General features: G+C 40.6%; 1 protein-coding gene across 3 annotated transcripts; it reads right to left on the bottom strand.

Annotated features, from left to right (window-relative positions):
- Window positions 1-9,620: 9,620 nt before the first annotated feature.
- LOC133511315 (spindlin-Z-like) lies at window positions 9,621-16,675 on the bottom strand. Of its 3 annotated transcripts, none has more exons than XM_061840112.1 (6): window positions 16,561-16,672; window positions 15,932-15,982; window positions 15,813-15,854; window positions 14,530-14,789; window positions 12,653-12,886; window positions 9,621-10,685 (listed from the first exon to the last, which is right to left on the bottom strand). In XM_061840112.1, exons 3-6 carry the CDS (start codon window positions 15,830-15,832, stop codon window positions 10,480-10,482), a joined length of 720 nt encoding a protein of 239 aa, XP_061696096.1. In that variant the 5' UTR covers window positions 15,833-15,854; window positions 15,932-15,982; window positions 16,561-16,672; the 3' UTR covers window positions 9,621-10,479. The 3 variants fall into 3 exon arrangements, with proteins under 3 accessions (XP_061696096.1, XP_061696098.1, XP_061696097.1); XM_061840114.1 differs by lacking the exon at window positions 16,561-16,672 and adding an exon at window positions 16,512-16,533; XM_061840113.1 differs by lacking the exon at window positions 15,932-15,982 and having other exon boundaries at window positions 16,561-16,675.
- Window positions 16,676-16,747: the final 72 nt, after the last annotated feature.

Raw genomic sequence — 16,747 nt, 5'->3', positions numbered from 1 at the left:
GTGCCCGGAGAAAACCCACGCAGGCATGGGGAGAACATGCAAACTCCACACAGGCGGGTCCAAGATTGAACCCGGGACCTCAGAACTGTGAGGCCAATGCTTTCCAGCTGCTTCACCATGCTGCCTATTCATCACTAATTTTTTATCATTTTTATTTTTATTGTGAACCATTGTACAGGGGGAACAGTCTTCCCTGTTCTTCATGTAACAATACACATCTTAAAATTAATCTTAATGGACAAAATAGACTTTTTCCAATTTACTTAAAAACACCACACAGGAAGGCCAGACCCCAGATTCGAACCCAGAACCTCATAACATGCCTCTTACTGATACTTATAAAACATATATGTATGCTACATGATAAGACACATATTAGTGCTGTATAATGCATCCTGTTTTGCCTCCGTAAAAATTATTAGTCAATCGCGAATGAGCAAGATTTATGTATAAAAGCCTCTTTTTTTTCATTGCCCGTGATCTGGGTAATCATAATGTAATTTGCCTCGGTTCGGGCCGCACCCTCAACAGGTCTTATTTTATAAAAAATAAATAAATAAATAATAAATAAATAAAAATAAATAAAAAATCCCAGTAGTGCAGACGTCAGTCGACGTGACCCCGCCCCCTTTCTTGTCTTCTGGCGGCAGACATATAAAAACACAGCCAACCATCCATCTCGCTGCAGCCTCCCCAGTAACACCACCGTGGTCGCCTCACATGTTGTCCAGCATTTCCTCTCTCCACCCCCCACCCCCCATAAAAGAACGAAAAAAGAAAGAAGAGAAATGAAAAAGGAAGCCAGCAGAAGGAGATCAAATGAAGCCTCAGTCCGCTCATCCAGATGTTACATCATGTCAGAAACGGTGAGTCTTCTCCTTTGCCTCGTTTCTCATGAAAATTGTTGATCTTTTATTGATTTCATTTTATGGCGAAGTATCCTTTCTCAACGTTGCATTGAAGCGTTGAAGCAATCCAATCCTGAAAAGCAGAGCAGCAGATCAAATGTCAAGCGATGGGTGAAATGTTTATCATCACGTCGTCAGCTTGACGAGATCTAACACAAAAAAATTTGAAAAAAAAAAAAAAAAAAGAGAAAAATCCAGGTGAGCGCCGACATATACTATGGCGCGTATCATCGCTGAGAGTTTATTTTAATATTCATTTTTTAATCCCTGTGAGAAAACTTCCGTGCAGCAACAGGTGGCTTCTTTTTTCTTTTTTTTTTTACACGAGAAGGACGCGGAGGGAAAAAGTAGGGCGTCATTCAGCACCGACACAGTGGACAGCTCCCAATCAACGCGGCTTCTTTTCCTTTTCAACCTTTATTTATTTATAATTTTTGATTTTCATGTTTGCATATTGACACGGCCGAGTGGTGCTTGAACAGCACCTGCACGTATATGAATGTTTTTCTTTTTTAGTGACATGTGTGTCCTTCGACACTTGATAATGGAAAGGCTCCCTTATTCCCTGCTCACAGTAAAGTGTGCCCGGGTTCCCATCCCCCCCCCCCACTCTACTCCCCCACCCCCACCCCGCTTCCTCCTCTTCCACCGACTCCCAGTCTTGTTGCATAGCTACCAGGCAGCTCAGAAACATACTGGATATGCAGGGCAATCTGTTTCTCCGCTCGGGAGGGAACATGCTCTATAACCTCCATGTTTGCCACCTGGTTGTAAATGCTTGTTGTTGTTTATTCCTCCTTCTCCTCCTCCACCTCCTCCTCCCTCTCTTTCTTTGGGCCTCCTTCTTCCGAGAGCGACAGAAAGGTTGGCATTAGAACAACAAAGGAAGGATGGAATGTCAGGACGCTTCACAGAGAAATTAGTTTTCAGTCACATGCTTCTGATGTCAGGCTCTGATGCACAATCAATTGTGGAATATTTCACACAGGTACAACACGGTATTTAATACTTGTGCTTTTCCTTTCTCCCCCTTTTATGTCCTGGATACCTCTTTATTTTTAAATTCTGAGTGTTGAAATTATAGAGCATTCACTGGTCAGGCTCCTCCATGCTTGGTGGATTTGGTGTCATTTTGTTGTCTTGTTTAGGTCACTACGCTCTGTTGACTGCCTTTTACTCTGTAAATGTAAATAAAACAATATAGTCAGTATAGTCTTGTTTCTTCAGTTTCTTGTTAATTTTTAATGCCTGGTACAACTACAGCAATTTTTTTTGCGACAAATACAACGATGACAAGGGAAGTAGCTCATGACAGTTTGAGCTGACACTAAGCCCCTCTCTGTTGTTTTCTTGATAATAACCAAAATCATATGTAATGATGCAATATTCTTCATGCAATATACCTTTAGTTTTACCATGCAGTTTTTAAAAGGAATTTAAAAAAAAAGTTGAACAAGGATGTGCCAATTTTTTTCATGACTGTAAATATCATACTTGATTTAAAAAAAGCAATTAAAATCATTTGATTTGATTGTTTTTGTTTTATTTTTTTATGCATTTCCTTGTGTTCAATGTAAAATATAATTCTTAAAATTTTATATATAAGTCATCCATAAACATCCGTATGATTGGCATTTAAAAATATATGAAAACACAAGGGCTTCTGTGGAGAAGCAGGTGATAAGATAAAAAAAATATATATACCCTATAATAATACATTATACAAGTCATGGATAGGTTAAAAAATAATGAATAAATGAGAAATATGTCTCAAAGTTCTGCAAATATGTGCCAAAAAATATTAATATGTGACAGTTTCCGCACAAAAAAATAAACATGTACGACCAGTGTATATATAAATGCATGACTAGGTACTTATTTGAAAAAAGAAGTCACAAAATGGACTCTGCAAAAATGGTTGTTCTCAATTTACTTTGTTTTTTCTCCCTTTAAATGGAAAATGTTGCGATTGTGTACCTTATACGTGCATATAAAACTTATTTATTGACTTCCTTTTCCTTCCAGAGCACAAGCAGAGGAGGAAAAATGAGGACGTGTCGCTGAGTGCTGAGTGGAAGACTAGTGATTTTGTTGCGATGCTCATCAAAAGAACAACAAGTCCCAGTCTGCCTCTCAGCGCAAGCACAAAACTCTTCGGTCTCAACTCACAAGCAGCTCACATTTCACGCCTCATCTCCTATTTATTTATCACGCCCCCCCCCCCTTTTTTTTTTACGCTCCAGTAACACCCCCCACCCCTGTATGGGTCTTAATGGCTGGAGACGATTGACTGCATCATCCAAACTGACAGACATACACACGAAAAAAAAAGATTGATTCTATTTTAAGACACTGCAGTTTGCACCCAAGTCCCAATAATATTTCGCATATGTATTTTTATGACTACTGTATTATCGACCATAATAAAGCCATGTGCAAATCTCTGAAGTGCGTCTCATTCTTAGAAGAACAACCTGACTGATTTTTAAGACCTCGTTGAACTTGTTTGCGCTATAGTTGCTGTCCGATGAAAAGATTTTTGCAATATATATATTTTTGTCTTGTTCATTTTTGAATCCCCAAACATTTAAACAGTAAAACATTCATAAAAACCTAAGTTAAAGCAATAGCTTCCAAAAAAAAAAAAAAGCAATAGGTTGTAGACTTCCCCGGTCTTATTAATACTTTACAAGAATACATGCATCCATTTTCTTTGTCGCTTATCCTCAAGAGGGTCACGGGGAGTGCTGGAGCCTATTCCGGTTGTCAACGGGCAGGAGGCAGGGTACACCCTGAACTGGTTGCCAACCAATCGCAGGGCACTTAGAGATATAAAACAGTCACGGTCACACCTAGGGGCAATTTAGAGTGTCCAATTAACATTGCAAACGCCACACAGGCGGGGCCGGGATTGAACCGGGGTCCTCAGAACTGTGAGGCCAACGCTTAACCAACCGATCCACCGTGCCGCCACTTTACAGTAATATCACAAGTAATCAAGTTGATAAAATAATCATCTCATCTCAATATATTCACAAATATACATAGTGTGAAATGTGCGCCTGTTTAGTTGAACACAAAGCTATTATGTCATATATAATTGGCAACAGATGGATAAACAGGAAAATTGCATCTTCTTCCGTCTCGAAGACAAACAGTTAATCATTTTTCCTGCCACCGTACGTCGCCGCCATTGATAGATGAACAAAGACACGTCATTTGGTGTAAATCGATACAAATTCTCACCGTGACGTGTGGATACAGAGGTAAATTGTTGCTTCTAAAAACATTTAATTGTCGTGCCTGTCACTATATAACACATGGCTGGCATAAATCGATGAACAAAAAAGACACACCTGTAGTAAACGATCATTATCGGCCCAATTAAGAGAATGAACAATTTCCGACCAAATGGACAGAAAGTTCAAAATTGAGCTGCTAAATCAATATAGAAAAGAATGTGTGTGAAACGGGACATTGTGTAAAATCTAAATAAAAACAGAATATGGTGATTTGCAAATCAATCCACCCCTTCCAATTTCCACACTACTTATCCTCATTAGGGTCACAGGTGTGCTGGAGCCTATCTAAGCTCTCTGGGAGAGAGGCAGGGTAGACCCTGAAATGGTCACCAACCAGACCCAGGGCATTTGCACCTCCATGCAATTTAGAGTCTTATTTTTACCTACCATACATGTTTTTTGGGTTTGGGAGAAAACCAAAGTACCTGGAGAAAACCCACACAGGAAACCGATGTCAACAAGTGGCGCCGGGATCGGAAGTAAATAAAAAAGCATCCACGAAAGACTCAATCCTTGACAAGCCAGGATGGAGCGAGGTTCAGTGCCAACATGAAAGGAACTTGCACATCTGTGAAGGCACCATAAATGCTGAAAGGTACACCCAGGTACAGCAGGTGCTGCCATCCAAGCAATGTCTTTTTACAGGACATGCCTGCCTATTTCAGCAAGGCAATGCCAAGCTATATTATGCATGTTACAAGAATGCAGCTTTGTAATAAAAAAAACAACAACATTTTTATTTATCTCTTGACTGGCATGCCTGCGATCCAGACTTATCTCCTATTAATAATGTGTGGCACATTACAAAGTGCAAAATATGGCAACAGAGACCCCAAACTGTTGAGCAACTTAAGTTCTCCATCGAGCAAGAATGGGAAACAATTCGGCTGAGAAAATGTAAAAAAATTGCGTCTTTAGTTCCAAAACGCTGACTTAGTGTCAAAAGAGCTTTAAATGAAAACAAACAAACAAACAAAAAACATTTTACAGTCATTAAATTTATCATTAGACTCTTTGGGGGGGGAAAAGGATCAGTTTAAACATTAAATGTCTTTTTTTTTTAAATTGTGTATTAAAATGAGTAATGGGTCCATTTTTTTTTTTTTTTTTTACATAATGTTGCAACTTCACTGGAGTAGCGTTTGTACATTGGTATTTGAGGCTTCCCAAGTCAGGCTTTTCTGTTGGGTCGAAATAAAGTAGGGCAACCATTTTGTGATGAATATCTTTCTCACACACATTTTTCATAGCGTCTTGTCTTTTGTGTGTTTTAATCATTAGCTTATTTACCCCATAGTATATGTTGATGTTATGGCGCTACATGATATATTTCCCTATGTTTGGGTCCTGGGGATTGTAATATGCTGCCATAATTGCCTGTCTTTCAACACATGTATGAATGATTACAGTATAATATTAATCAAAGTGAGTACTGAGTGCTAATAAAACATTAGCAGCACCTGAACTTTTAAAGCCTGGTAGTGTAAGTTATGTGAACCCGTTGTATCAGAATTAGATAGAATTATAAGGGTGCCTTGAGATAAAAGTTGAATTTGTTCGGTAACCACGCTTGTAAGTCAAAGCACTCATAGCTCAAATCATCTTTTGGCATAAAAATTAAAGGGAATGCTACTAATCTTTTCTAGGATTCCCTCGTTTTTTGGGGGGATAAGGAAAACACTCTGTACACGTTTCACGGTGTAAAAAAAGATGAGCAAATGGAATGTAAATAATTAAATAGTTTGTGCATCATGATTTAGTGCCTCATTCCAATTTGTTGCACTTCTCTTTCTGGTGGGCCTGGCTTGGCCACCGGGCTGTGGCATAATACAGTCATACAGACAAATAAGGAATTTTTTGTGATCTAGTGAGCTTCCATAATATTAGTCAATTTTCACGGACGATAAAGAATATATGAGTATTGTGAGATCGTTGGTCTACATGTGTTGCAGCAGCATTGGGTCATATGTGTCTAGTGGCACCACTGAATTAGCACGTTGTAACATCTATGTATTTGATTTATATATCAATCCATCCATCCATTTTCTTCGCCGCTTAGCCGCACAAGGGTTAGCTAGCTGTCATCGGGCAGGGGGCAGGGTACACCCTGAACTGGTTGCCAGCCAATCGCAGGGTACATCGAGACAAACAGCCACACTCACAATCACACCTCGGGGCAATCTAGAGTGCTGTTGCATGTTTTTGGGATGTGGGAGCAAACCGGAGTGCCCGGAGAAAACCCACGCAGCACGGGGAGAACATGCAAACTTCACACAGGCGGGGCTGGGATCGAACCCGGGACCTCAGAACTGTGAGGCCAACGCTTTCCAGCTGATTCACCGTGCTGCCCTTTGATTTATATATTCAAGATTTATATTTTGGATGTCTTTTGGACACCTCGGACTGGTTTCCAGACAATCACAGGGCACAGACAGACAAACAACCATTCACACCTACGGTCAATTAAGAGCTCTCTATTAATCCAACATGCATGTTTTTGGAATGTTGGATGTCAAAAAACCCCACACAGATTCAAACATAAGTCCTCTTAACTGTGAGGCAAACATAGAAACTGGCAAAAAATAATTAGATATGTCATATAGTAGATAATCTGATACAAGCAATGTATAGTAGCAAATGACTATGGCAAGCTAGGCTGAGGAGCGTACGTTGAAGCTGTCAATAAAAACGTGAAAAAAAATGGCTTTTTATTCAGCTGTTACCAGGATACCCGCATGAGTGACCTGATACCCACCCCCCATTCCCACCACCCCACCCCTTTGGCATACATACATTCTGTTGGAACAGAAAAGTCAAGCCCGGCTCATTAGCAACGTGTTACACCTTTACATGATTTTCAAGAGCTCTACATAAAGTAAAGACCATTTTGATTTGTCCACATAGTATATGAGTGAGATTGCCATAAACGGACAGTATGTATAGATTAAATAAACAAGCGCTGGTGTTTATTTTCAGAAAAACTTGCTACGTTTTAATTAAAAACAAACCATGGCTCCATCTCATTCAAGATTCACCATCTCAGTCTCTGGATTGGGGACATGTTGATTTTTTTTTTTTAAATACATAAAACCAGTGACTGGCTTATGTTGCTAAGCAACACAAAAGAGTCAAGCACATCAGTTCATTGTCCAATAAGAATGACTGGTAAGTTTCAAGGTTTTTTACGGCAATCATCTACTATCAACTGAAAAAAAAAACCCAACATGCATAAAAAGTTCAGTTGTGAGTGTCTGACAAAAACCTTTGAAAAAGAACACATTTAGTGTGTTTTGTAACGAAGCAAAAGGACTTTTACCACACACAAGAGGCCCTCGACTTTAGTATTTCTCTACTACGAGGAAGACATTTCTTACCTAAATAGAAAAAAACAAAAATTTTAAAGTGTTCAAGAGGACAGACAACACTAAACATTTGTCTAAAATATATAAACATCTATAAAGTGGTGCCTTGACAGGATAAACCTGCAATGAGCGCACTCTATGGCGGCAATTTACAGTTTCATTTACAGTACAAACAATGACAACTACACAATGTGTATTTAAAACAAGCACATATATTTGCCTTAAATCCGCGAGCATCCATAATGAGAAAGACCAGAGACGGGCTAGTGAGAGCCTTTTAAGAAAAGGATATTTTCACACAAATGGTGCAGCAAAGCATGTAGAAAGACAATTTTGCAATATTCACAGGCCTGCTCGCTCGGTCCAATTCATACACTCTGGGGTGGATACCGGGCGCTGGCTGATATGAGGGGGTCCTCACCCTCAGCGGTGCAGACACAGTAAGTCCAGGTCACTTCTGAAGGTTACTGTGTATGCGAGACAGAGGCCGAATCGCTTGCATGTGTCCACAGACACTCACCTCTGGAACATATCCGCTAGGTGTCAGGTGCCGTCTCACTTACCCGCTTCGACTTGCGAGCAAAAATATTAATACTAGCTTTTTATCTGGAAAATGCCACTTAAACAAGCATGCATCCGAAACGCGATCACTTGGGGTGTAATGCCACATATACAGTCATCTCCCATAATTGTGAATACGTTACATAACTGTATTTAGCAAATTGTGTAACACAATCAAACCCTATTCACAAGGCTCGTCCATAAGTTTAGCTAAAACATATTTTTGTCTAAAAATATGTGCAATGGCATTTTATGCTCATTTTTTTTTTTTTACGACAAACTTACCTTTTGCCTTTCACACACTAAGACATTTTAGGGAATACGAGCAAATGTTTAACATCAGACTCATTTTTAATTACTTAACAGGATTTGGGCCTGACCAATAGAAGCCCTCCCCTCACTTCAACATAGTTCCTTGGGACCAAGAAGCCACAGGGTGGCACTAAAGCACTACTTTTATATTAGGCAGTATTGATTTGGGTTGGGACAGCACGGTGGATCAGCGGGTAAAGCATTGGGTTCACAGTTCTGTTCGATCCCGGACCCGCCTGTGTGGAGTTTGCATGTTCTCCCCGTAGGTTTCCTCCGGACACTCCGGTTTCTTCCCATATCCCAAAAACATGCAACATTAATTGGACACTCTAAATTGCTGATAGGTGTGACTGTGAGTGCGGCTGTTTGTCCCGATGTGCCCTGCGATTGGCTGGCAACCAGTTCAGGGTGCCCCCCGCCTCCTGCCCGTTGACAGCTGGGATAGGCTCCAGCACTCCCCGTGACCCTTGTGAGGATAAGCGTTAAAGAAAATGGAAGAATGGATAGATGATTGGGGTTGATCCCAATATGTTGGTGCACGCTTAAAAAATGTATTGGATATCTTTTTTGCAGTACAGAATTGCACATTTTGAAACGGACTACAAAGGACCAAACTACACATATATTGCATTTAGCAAACCGAAGTCATATTCAATCATTTTTCAGTATTCCTGTCTTCTGTCCCACTGAGGATTGCAATATTACATCGATACTAAATGGACTGGAGTGACATTTAGCGCAGACAATCACAATCTAGAGAGGATGAAACCGGATTCCATTGTTGATCTTTAAAAGCCTTTTCTTTCTGCTCCTCCGTGCGACTGATATTTGTGTTTTCAGACGGACGCCTGCACGTATATTAGATGGACATAGTGGTAATATCACAGTTGATTCTGGAATGGTAGATTGTCCTCCCAAAACATGGTGGACCAAGTCCCCATCACAGTCTGGATCATTTCGGTTTGAAACCAAGCTCTCCTCCCAAAAACCTGCATGCTAGATGTTAATTGAAGAATCGTTGTCTGTAGGTCCCCTGCGATCGACTGGCAAGCAGTCCAAGATGTACCCAAGCTCTCCCAAACGTGAACATGAAAACTAGTAAAAAGTGGGTAGGTTTCCAATCATAAAAAAAATATACATTAGTAACTTGTGAAAGAATCACATTGAAGGAAAACCGATTTTCAAACATGTTTGATTAGATTCATAAAAACGATTCAATTAAATATGTACAGAACAATATTTCAAGGTACAATTAATATTTTGAGGCCATATTGCACAAATTAGCTTCAGCAAATAGTGTCGGCTTTGAAATGAAAAACATCGGTCGCTAAATTGAACGTAAATATGCGTGGAACACAAACACCGTCGAAGCAACTGAACAAACATTAGTAGATCTGATATATTATTAAAGTAGAAAACTTGCAGTTTACACAATAGAACAAAAATATAATACACCGTTGTTGTTTTCTCCTTTTTTTTTTTTATCTGGAATAAATCTGTGACACAATCAATATCAATACAATTCAACTGAAATAGTTTGAGTTCACTGTGATGGACAAATCGTCACATCACTGAAAAGAGTCGGACTTTTGATGGTCACATTACCCGGTAAAGCACGTAAAGCACAACAGGACAGCCAGATATATTTCGTATGAAGTACGATTACAATGCGTGAAGATGTAAGAGAGCAGATTATTTTAAATTACTGGATGTCTTCACACACAAGAAAAAAATAAAATAAAATAAAATCAAACGAATATAAAGTTGAATTTTGCACGCTATTAGAAGAAGTTAACAGCTCCGTCACCGGCTGGGCTGTACAACTGGTTTATTTACATTGAAGATAACCTAATCATTGCTAAATCATTTTCAAAATTGATAACGCGAATGATGTGAGGCCAGGAAATTAAAGGTTATCGCCCTCGGCAGCGTTTCCTTCCAGCTTGAGGGCGGTTGAGGGCGGGGTGAGTCGCTAACACTTTAAACGGTAACGACCGGCTGAGTCAAAGACGGCTGGGACAGTCAGTACTAGTCCTAGGTGGTTTTAACCAGATCGTAGACGTGGATGTGGACGTCGTCGTCGTATTTGATGTAGTACACCGTGGGCTTGGCGGGGACCTGGTAGATGACCAGGCCCGTCCTCTTCAGGCCGTTATCCGTGACGTACTCCACCTGTTTACCCACGAGGCTCTCCGGCTCCTCCCCCGGCTTCCTGTCGGCCGGAAGCAGGTGTTTGTTCTCTGCGGAGGAAGACGAGATCATGAATGAATCAACTCGAGCATTTAGGAGCGCAAATATCTGCGGCCTGTGGATGGCAGTAATGTCGTGGCGAAATTGGAAAACATATTATAAGAACATCAGGCCCAGGCGGTTCAAAATTTGGTTATTTGAACAACTTGTTCACGCCCAACCACCAGTTCAATTATTAACCCTCCGTTAGCTAACTGACCGTTAAATATGCATTATTCAAAAAAAGGATCGTTCCTTGACAATCCCTCATTCTGTTGACTTCCGGTTTAGCGAAACATTGTGAGCAACTTTCCTGCATGAATAAACAACCATAAACGTATTATTGTTTTGTACATTGTCTGCTTGTCTACAGGAATGATTATGGGGTGTCTACGGTGATAATAATAGATATCATACTGAGATGAAATTCACTGAATGTACTGAGGCGGAACAGTGGAGATCAGCTGGTAAAGCATTGGCCTCGCAGTTCTGAGGATCCGTGTTCAATCCCTCTTATATGGAGTTTGCATGTTCTCCCTGTACCCGTGTGGGTTTTCTATGGGCAGTCCGGTTTCCTCCCACATCCCAAAAACATGCAACATTAATTGGACACTCTAAATTGCCCCTAGGTGTGATTGTGAGTGCGGCTGTTTGTCTCCATCTGCCCTGCGATTGGCTGGCAACCGGTTCAGGGTGTCCCCCGCCTCCTGCTCGTTGTCAGCTGGCATAGGCTCCAGCACTCACCGCGACCCTTGTGAGGATATGAGGCGAAGTAAATGGATGGCTGGATGTATGAGTGTACTGATATTAACATTCCAAAAATGTACAACTCTGTTTCGTACCTAAGATTGAATACAGATAAGGGGAATCACCTACAACTACTTCAGACTTTATGGAATATTCATTGGATTTATGCTTCATATCAAGCAATAGTTATCATAACACGTTTATTTTGATCAGCATTGTTTGAAAAACAAACTCATCTCTTTACTCAGCATTATTCTTTGCTATGACTTCTCCAGATATTTATGTAAAATGCATCATCAATGTTGATCCAGTGAACACAATTTTTTTTTTTTTAAAGAAATTCACAGCTGATATTTTACCAGTGTTATGAATGAAATATGATTGTGTCATTAGTTCTTAGTGAAAAACTGACTTCATTGTGGGACATAAATCACCCATCCATTCATTTTTTTAGCCAATTATCCTCACAAGAGACACAGGGAGTGCTGGAGTCTATCCCAACTGTCAACGGGCAGGAGGCGGGGTACACCCTTAACTGGTCGCCAGCCAATCGCAGGGCACATCGATTCAAACAGCCAGACTCACAATCATATCTAGGGGCAATTTAGAGTGTCCAATTCATGTTGCATGTTTTTGGGATCTGGGATGAAACCGGAGTGCCGAGAGAAAACCCACAAAGGCACGGGGAGAACACGCAAACTCCACACAGGCGGGGCCGGGATCGAACCCGGGACCTCAGAACTGTGAGGCCAACGTTATATCTTTTTTATCTAATTGAATCAAATTTTAGGCTGTTATTCCAGTTAGCGTGAACAAGGAAAAATAGACATTTTATGGGCCCTTCATACAGAAACAATATTTATGTACGCCCAATATTTGTTTGACTTTATTATGCAAGAGCGTCCAAAGAGATCATAGTCATATCTTGTTTATTGAAAAATCTATGAAATCTAAGTTATTTTCCCAACTTTTAATGTCCCATGTCTTGACATGATACACACCAAGTTTTTTTGTGTGAATATTTATCCACGAACACAAATGAGAGTTAACAACACTGTTAAAATGTTAGCGGCAGCCCAGGGGTGTGTTAACTTTAACGTCACCTTACCAGCCTGTTGGAGGACAAGATAGCAGTATCGTTTAAGTCAACTGTCGGTAAAGTCTACTGAAAATTATAACCGAGTTTTTAAGAACCGGGCCCAAATGGTTGCACGTACACAGAGTACGCTACCTGATTCAGGGAGAACACGTAAATCGCCGTCCTTGTAATCGTCCCAAAGCTGGTACATGTAGAGCACGGGGTCCTTCTCATAGGTGATGTAATACCAGTGGGTCATGATGGGGGCCCGGGACAGCACCATGCCCCGCCATTCGTTTTTCTCACCGTCCTCCTTTTCAAACAGATGTTCCACTGCCCGTCCGACCAGTTCCTCCGCCCCGGGGGGCACCTTGATCTTATTATTCACTGCGGAAAAGGACACGACACCTTAATGAGCCTGCTAACCTGGAAACTGTTCAGACGCACGGCTTGGCTGACAAAGCACGAACAAGCATCAGCTCGTTTTACGCCGCAACGCGCACGAGGTAACAAAAACCGAGAGTAGCAGTCAGTGGGAGACAGAATCTTAATCATAGGAGAACAAAAGTGCAAAGGACTTTTTGGGTGATTTTCTCCAGTCTTACAAAAACGAGGCAGGAGATGTCATCAGGTGATCGGTGCTGTAGTGTAATGAATGACATTAAAAATACAAGTCCAGAATCTTTTTTTCCTGTTACCTTGAGGCGCAACATAAAATCTGTCAAAATCAAAAAGCAAAATGTCAATGTGAACTAATACATTTTCATACATGCATTTTTTTTAAATTTCAGTACCAGTACAATGCTTTTGAGAACCCCACTGTAAAATGTCATCTACATCTTTCCACAATAATATAGGTTTTTAATTTAATAACAACAAGCAGAACCCTAAAACACTAATAAAATGTGATACATGACAGGTCATACCATTTCAGACTGTGGGGATGGGGGGGATCTTTCCATTGTGTCTTGAGCTATCAAATGTTATTCTATAAAAAAAAAAGGCTACCAATCATCCCATTGATTAATTATGTCGAAATTGATGTACATGACAAGACAGAGCAGCCTGGCTCCATTCTGATTCCCGATGAAAGTTTACGTTGACCAACATGGCAAAAGGTGTATTTCACCCGTGAAACCAAAAAAAAAAAAAATTCTATTCAGATTCAGCCTGTTTGTGCCGATTGAGGTGTTCATAGTGAGGACATGGAGTCATCGGGTTAAGATGGTCTCAACCTAAGACCTTTTGACTTTACAACGCCTGTCCCCCGTCCGCCATTTTGTCTGGCTAATGCTTGTCCGTGTCCTTTTTCGACATTATTGCCCGAAATAAGAAAGCTGTGTCTTTTAGCAATGCTTCTGCAGCCGTAAGAAACTTCTTTACCATGGAAACGAAGCTCAAGATCATAAAAAGATTGGAGAATGAAGAGACACCATCACCACCAAGGTTTCAATCGGTCGACCGTGGTGACAATTATGAAAAAGAAAGCCCGTATTTTAGCGCTTGTTAAGGGTTCCGTTCCTGTTGGATCCAATGATCACAAAACAAGGTTCTTTGATACTTGTCGAGATGGAGAAGATTGAGGACCAGGTTCCTTCGCAATAGCTAAGAGCAGCATCCCCTTCTTCTTCTCCATCCACCACTCAGCAGTCATGCTAAGTACATTGTCTTGTTTATTTCAATCTATTTGTTTTTTATACAAAGTATTTTGACGTAAATTCTGACTTTTATGGTGGAATCGGACTTAAGTTGAAATTCGAGTTAAGTCGCTACTGTAGCAACGGATCTCAGTCGTAGACCGAGGACTCCCTGCATTTTCATTCCATTTGGGCTTTTAAACCAATTTTAAACGGAACTGAAGGCTCCTTGTAAACCCCCTAGTATAAAACCGTGTATGACAACAGTACATAGTATTTGCCTTTCATTTAGCATATACACGGACTGGGAAGGTAGTCCTACACCCTGTGAGAAAGGGACGCAACAAGTACTAAATCAGGACAAAACAGGGGGGATTTAATCATGACACTCACCGACTTTCTCAGCCAACACTTGCAGGGTGGACACGCGACTATCTTTGAACAGCTCGATGCCGTAGACGCAGTCAAAGCCGTCGTATTTGACCATGTACAGGGAGCTGTTGACGGTCAGCCGCTCCAGAACCGTGCCCTTCCATTTGGTCACGTTGCCCTTCTCCCTCCAGTTGTGCTGGATTCTGCGGCCCAGTAGGTTGTCTGGGTCGGGGCTCAGGGTGGATGCCGAGCTCTCGCTTAACTCTTCGCTGCTGCGCTTCCTGTCGGAACACGATCGGGTCGAATGTTTAGGATTTCGCTTATGTTTGGCATTGTTATTACGACATTCTTTGTTTTGCATCAAAAACACCCCGTCTACTCTGTAGTGCCTGTTTTTATTTGGGTCACGAATAACCTGGTTACACCCATGACTGGTCACCAACTAATCACACAACACTTGTGGATGACAATTACACCCACGGAGAATTTCTGCAATGATTCGTGGATGTGCCAACCACAAATTCAAAAAAATCCCAAGTTACATTAAATAAATAAAAAACCATTGAGGTTTGGTAAAAAGTGTAGCTAACCCAAATTGTGTGTGGACACAAACATTCTGTAGCACATTTGTGTGTTGTGCCTTTAAATGACATGGCCACCATGCACAGCAGCTATCCTTTTTTTTTTTTTTTTTTAGCAGATCTCACATTCCCCAAAAAAATGTACGTCTTAATAGGACAACTATTTGCACTTTTCACCTTTGTGGGAGCCGTACAAACAGCTACAAAAAAACAAAGACACCAAAGTGAAATATGTGACAGGCAGAATGAATGATGTTTACACAGTGTGAAAGAAAACACAATTGAGCATTCTAAGTGACTGTCTGGAAGCATAAATCATGAATTCAAGCAATATTCCCCCCGCCCCACTATACTAGAGTGCCGAAGTTTATAAATCATACTTGTAACTGAAGTCATTGCTCACAAGTCAAGGTGGGAAAAGACGTGGTCCAAACACTGAGATAAAACAATCATCCTGCTTCCATGAAAGACTACAAAAATGAAATATTTACTGCTGAGGCAAACATTAGAAGGAATTGGACAATTTTCCATTAAACAATATCTCTAATCAATCACTGAAGTAGTTATTGACTAATGAATTTATTGTGACACCTCTACTGTAAATTGTTCTTGGGTGAAAATGTGAAGATGAATGCTTTTGTTTGTTTTTCAAAATGAGTGCAGATTAAAACTATAGAATCATTCAGCATCAAAAAGCTTTTTAAAATTGCTGGGTGATATTACCTGCCCCGTTTCTTTGACATGTTTCCATAAAGTCCCACAACCCTGCAAGCCACAAAAGACATTAGTGACATTTGTTAGTGATCATGACACAAAGTGCTGGCAGTTTATACCCCACTAACCTGATGTGACACCTAGGGCTGTACAATGTTGGGGTTTTCACTGCTGTTTTACTGTTGCACATGTAAACATATTTTAATAGGCGAATACTGTAATGTAAACCAGAATGGTAACTGGTCTGCACACATGCAATTTAGCAAGCAGTCCGGATGTAAACATTAACCGGGAAAAGCTAACTGCTAATGCTAACCATCGTAGCTCACTGCTTATTCTCACGGGTTACACAATTTGTACATAATACACAAAGTCTGTCCTGCAAATAAATGTCTAACTTTTCCACGGCTAACGTTAGCCGGCTAAATTAAATGTCGACGTGTCGACAGGAATGAGTAGCATTATGGAAACGAGACAATGTGGAGAAAAACGTCATTGCATATGACGTCTTTAATTATTGAACAGAGTAAGCAATCAGAAAAAAAAAACAATTGGAATGTCGCGCCCACATTTCCACAAGTCAGCGGACTAAACAAAAGGAAAACCAACGCCATGTAAATGGTGATTTTCTTCCCAGACTCCAGCTACAATTTTAAAAAGGGAAAACAAAGGCATGTGGTCAAGAATTCATTCATATGTTGAACCTACTCGACGGGTTTCTCAGGTATGAGATGGTAGAATAAGATGTTTGCCTTACCCGATCAATATTTTCACGTGTTTTTCTTTGAAGAGCAGATTCCACCACCTAATGTAGGCTAAATAAGGAAACTGTTTAAAAAACTACAAGCCCCAGAATGCCCCTACAGGCGCAGACGCAGTGCATTCGGTGATATGACGCAAAATGACGTGCGACAGCATTTCCCTGGTTTTGCTTGGTACGTCTT

Source organism: Syngnathoides biaculeatus, chromosome 13, assembly GCF_019802595.1.
Source record: "Syngnathoides biaculeatus isolate LvHL_M chromosome 13, ASM1980259v1, whole genome shotgun sequence".
Classification (NCBI taxonomy): Eukaryota; Metazoa; Chordata; class Actinopteri; order Syngnathiformes; family Syngnathidae; genus Syngnathoides; species Syngnathoides biaculeatus.
The sequence above is the reverse complement of the archived record's forward strand: the minus strand, read 5'-3'. Positions and strand labels throughout refer to the sequence as shown.

What these genes read in the sequence shown, in the direction of transcription:
- LOC133511315 (XM_061840113.1), bottom strand. Translation starts at nt 15,832, where the DNA reads ATGTCAAAGAAACGGGGCAG. An exon ending in AGTGTTGGCTGAGAAAGTCG is followed by an intron (nt 12,887 to 14,529) that starts GTGAGTGTCATG and finishes CCTTTTCCGCAG; the next exon opens with TGAATAATAAGATCAAGGTG. An exon ending in ACGTGTTCTCCCTGAATCAG is followed by an intron (nt 10,686 to 12,652) that starts GTAGCGTACTCT and finishes CTTCCTCCGCAG; the next exon opens with AGAACAAACACCTGCTTCCG.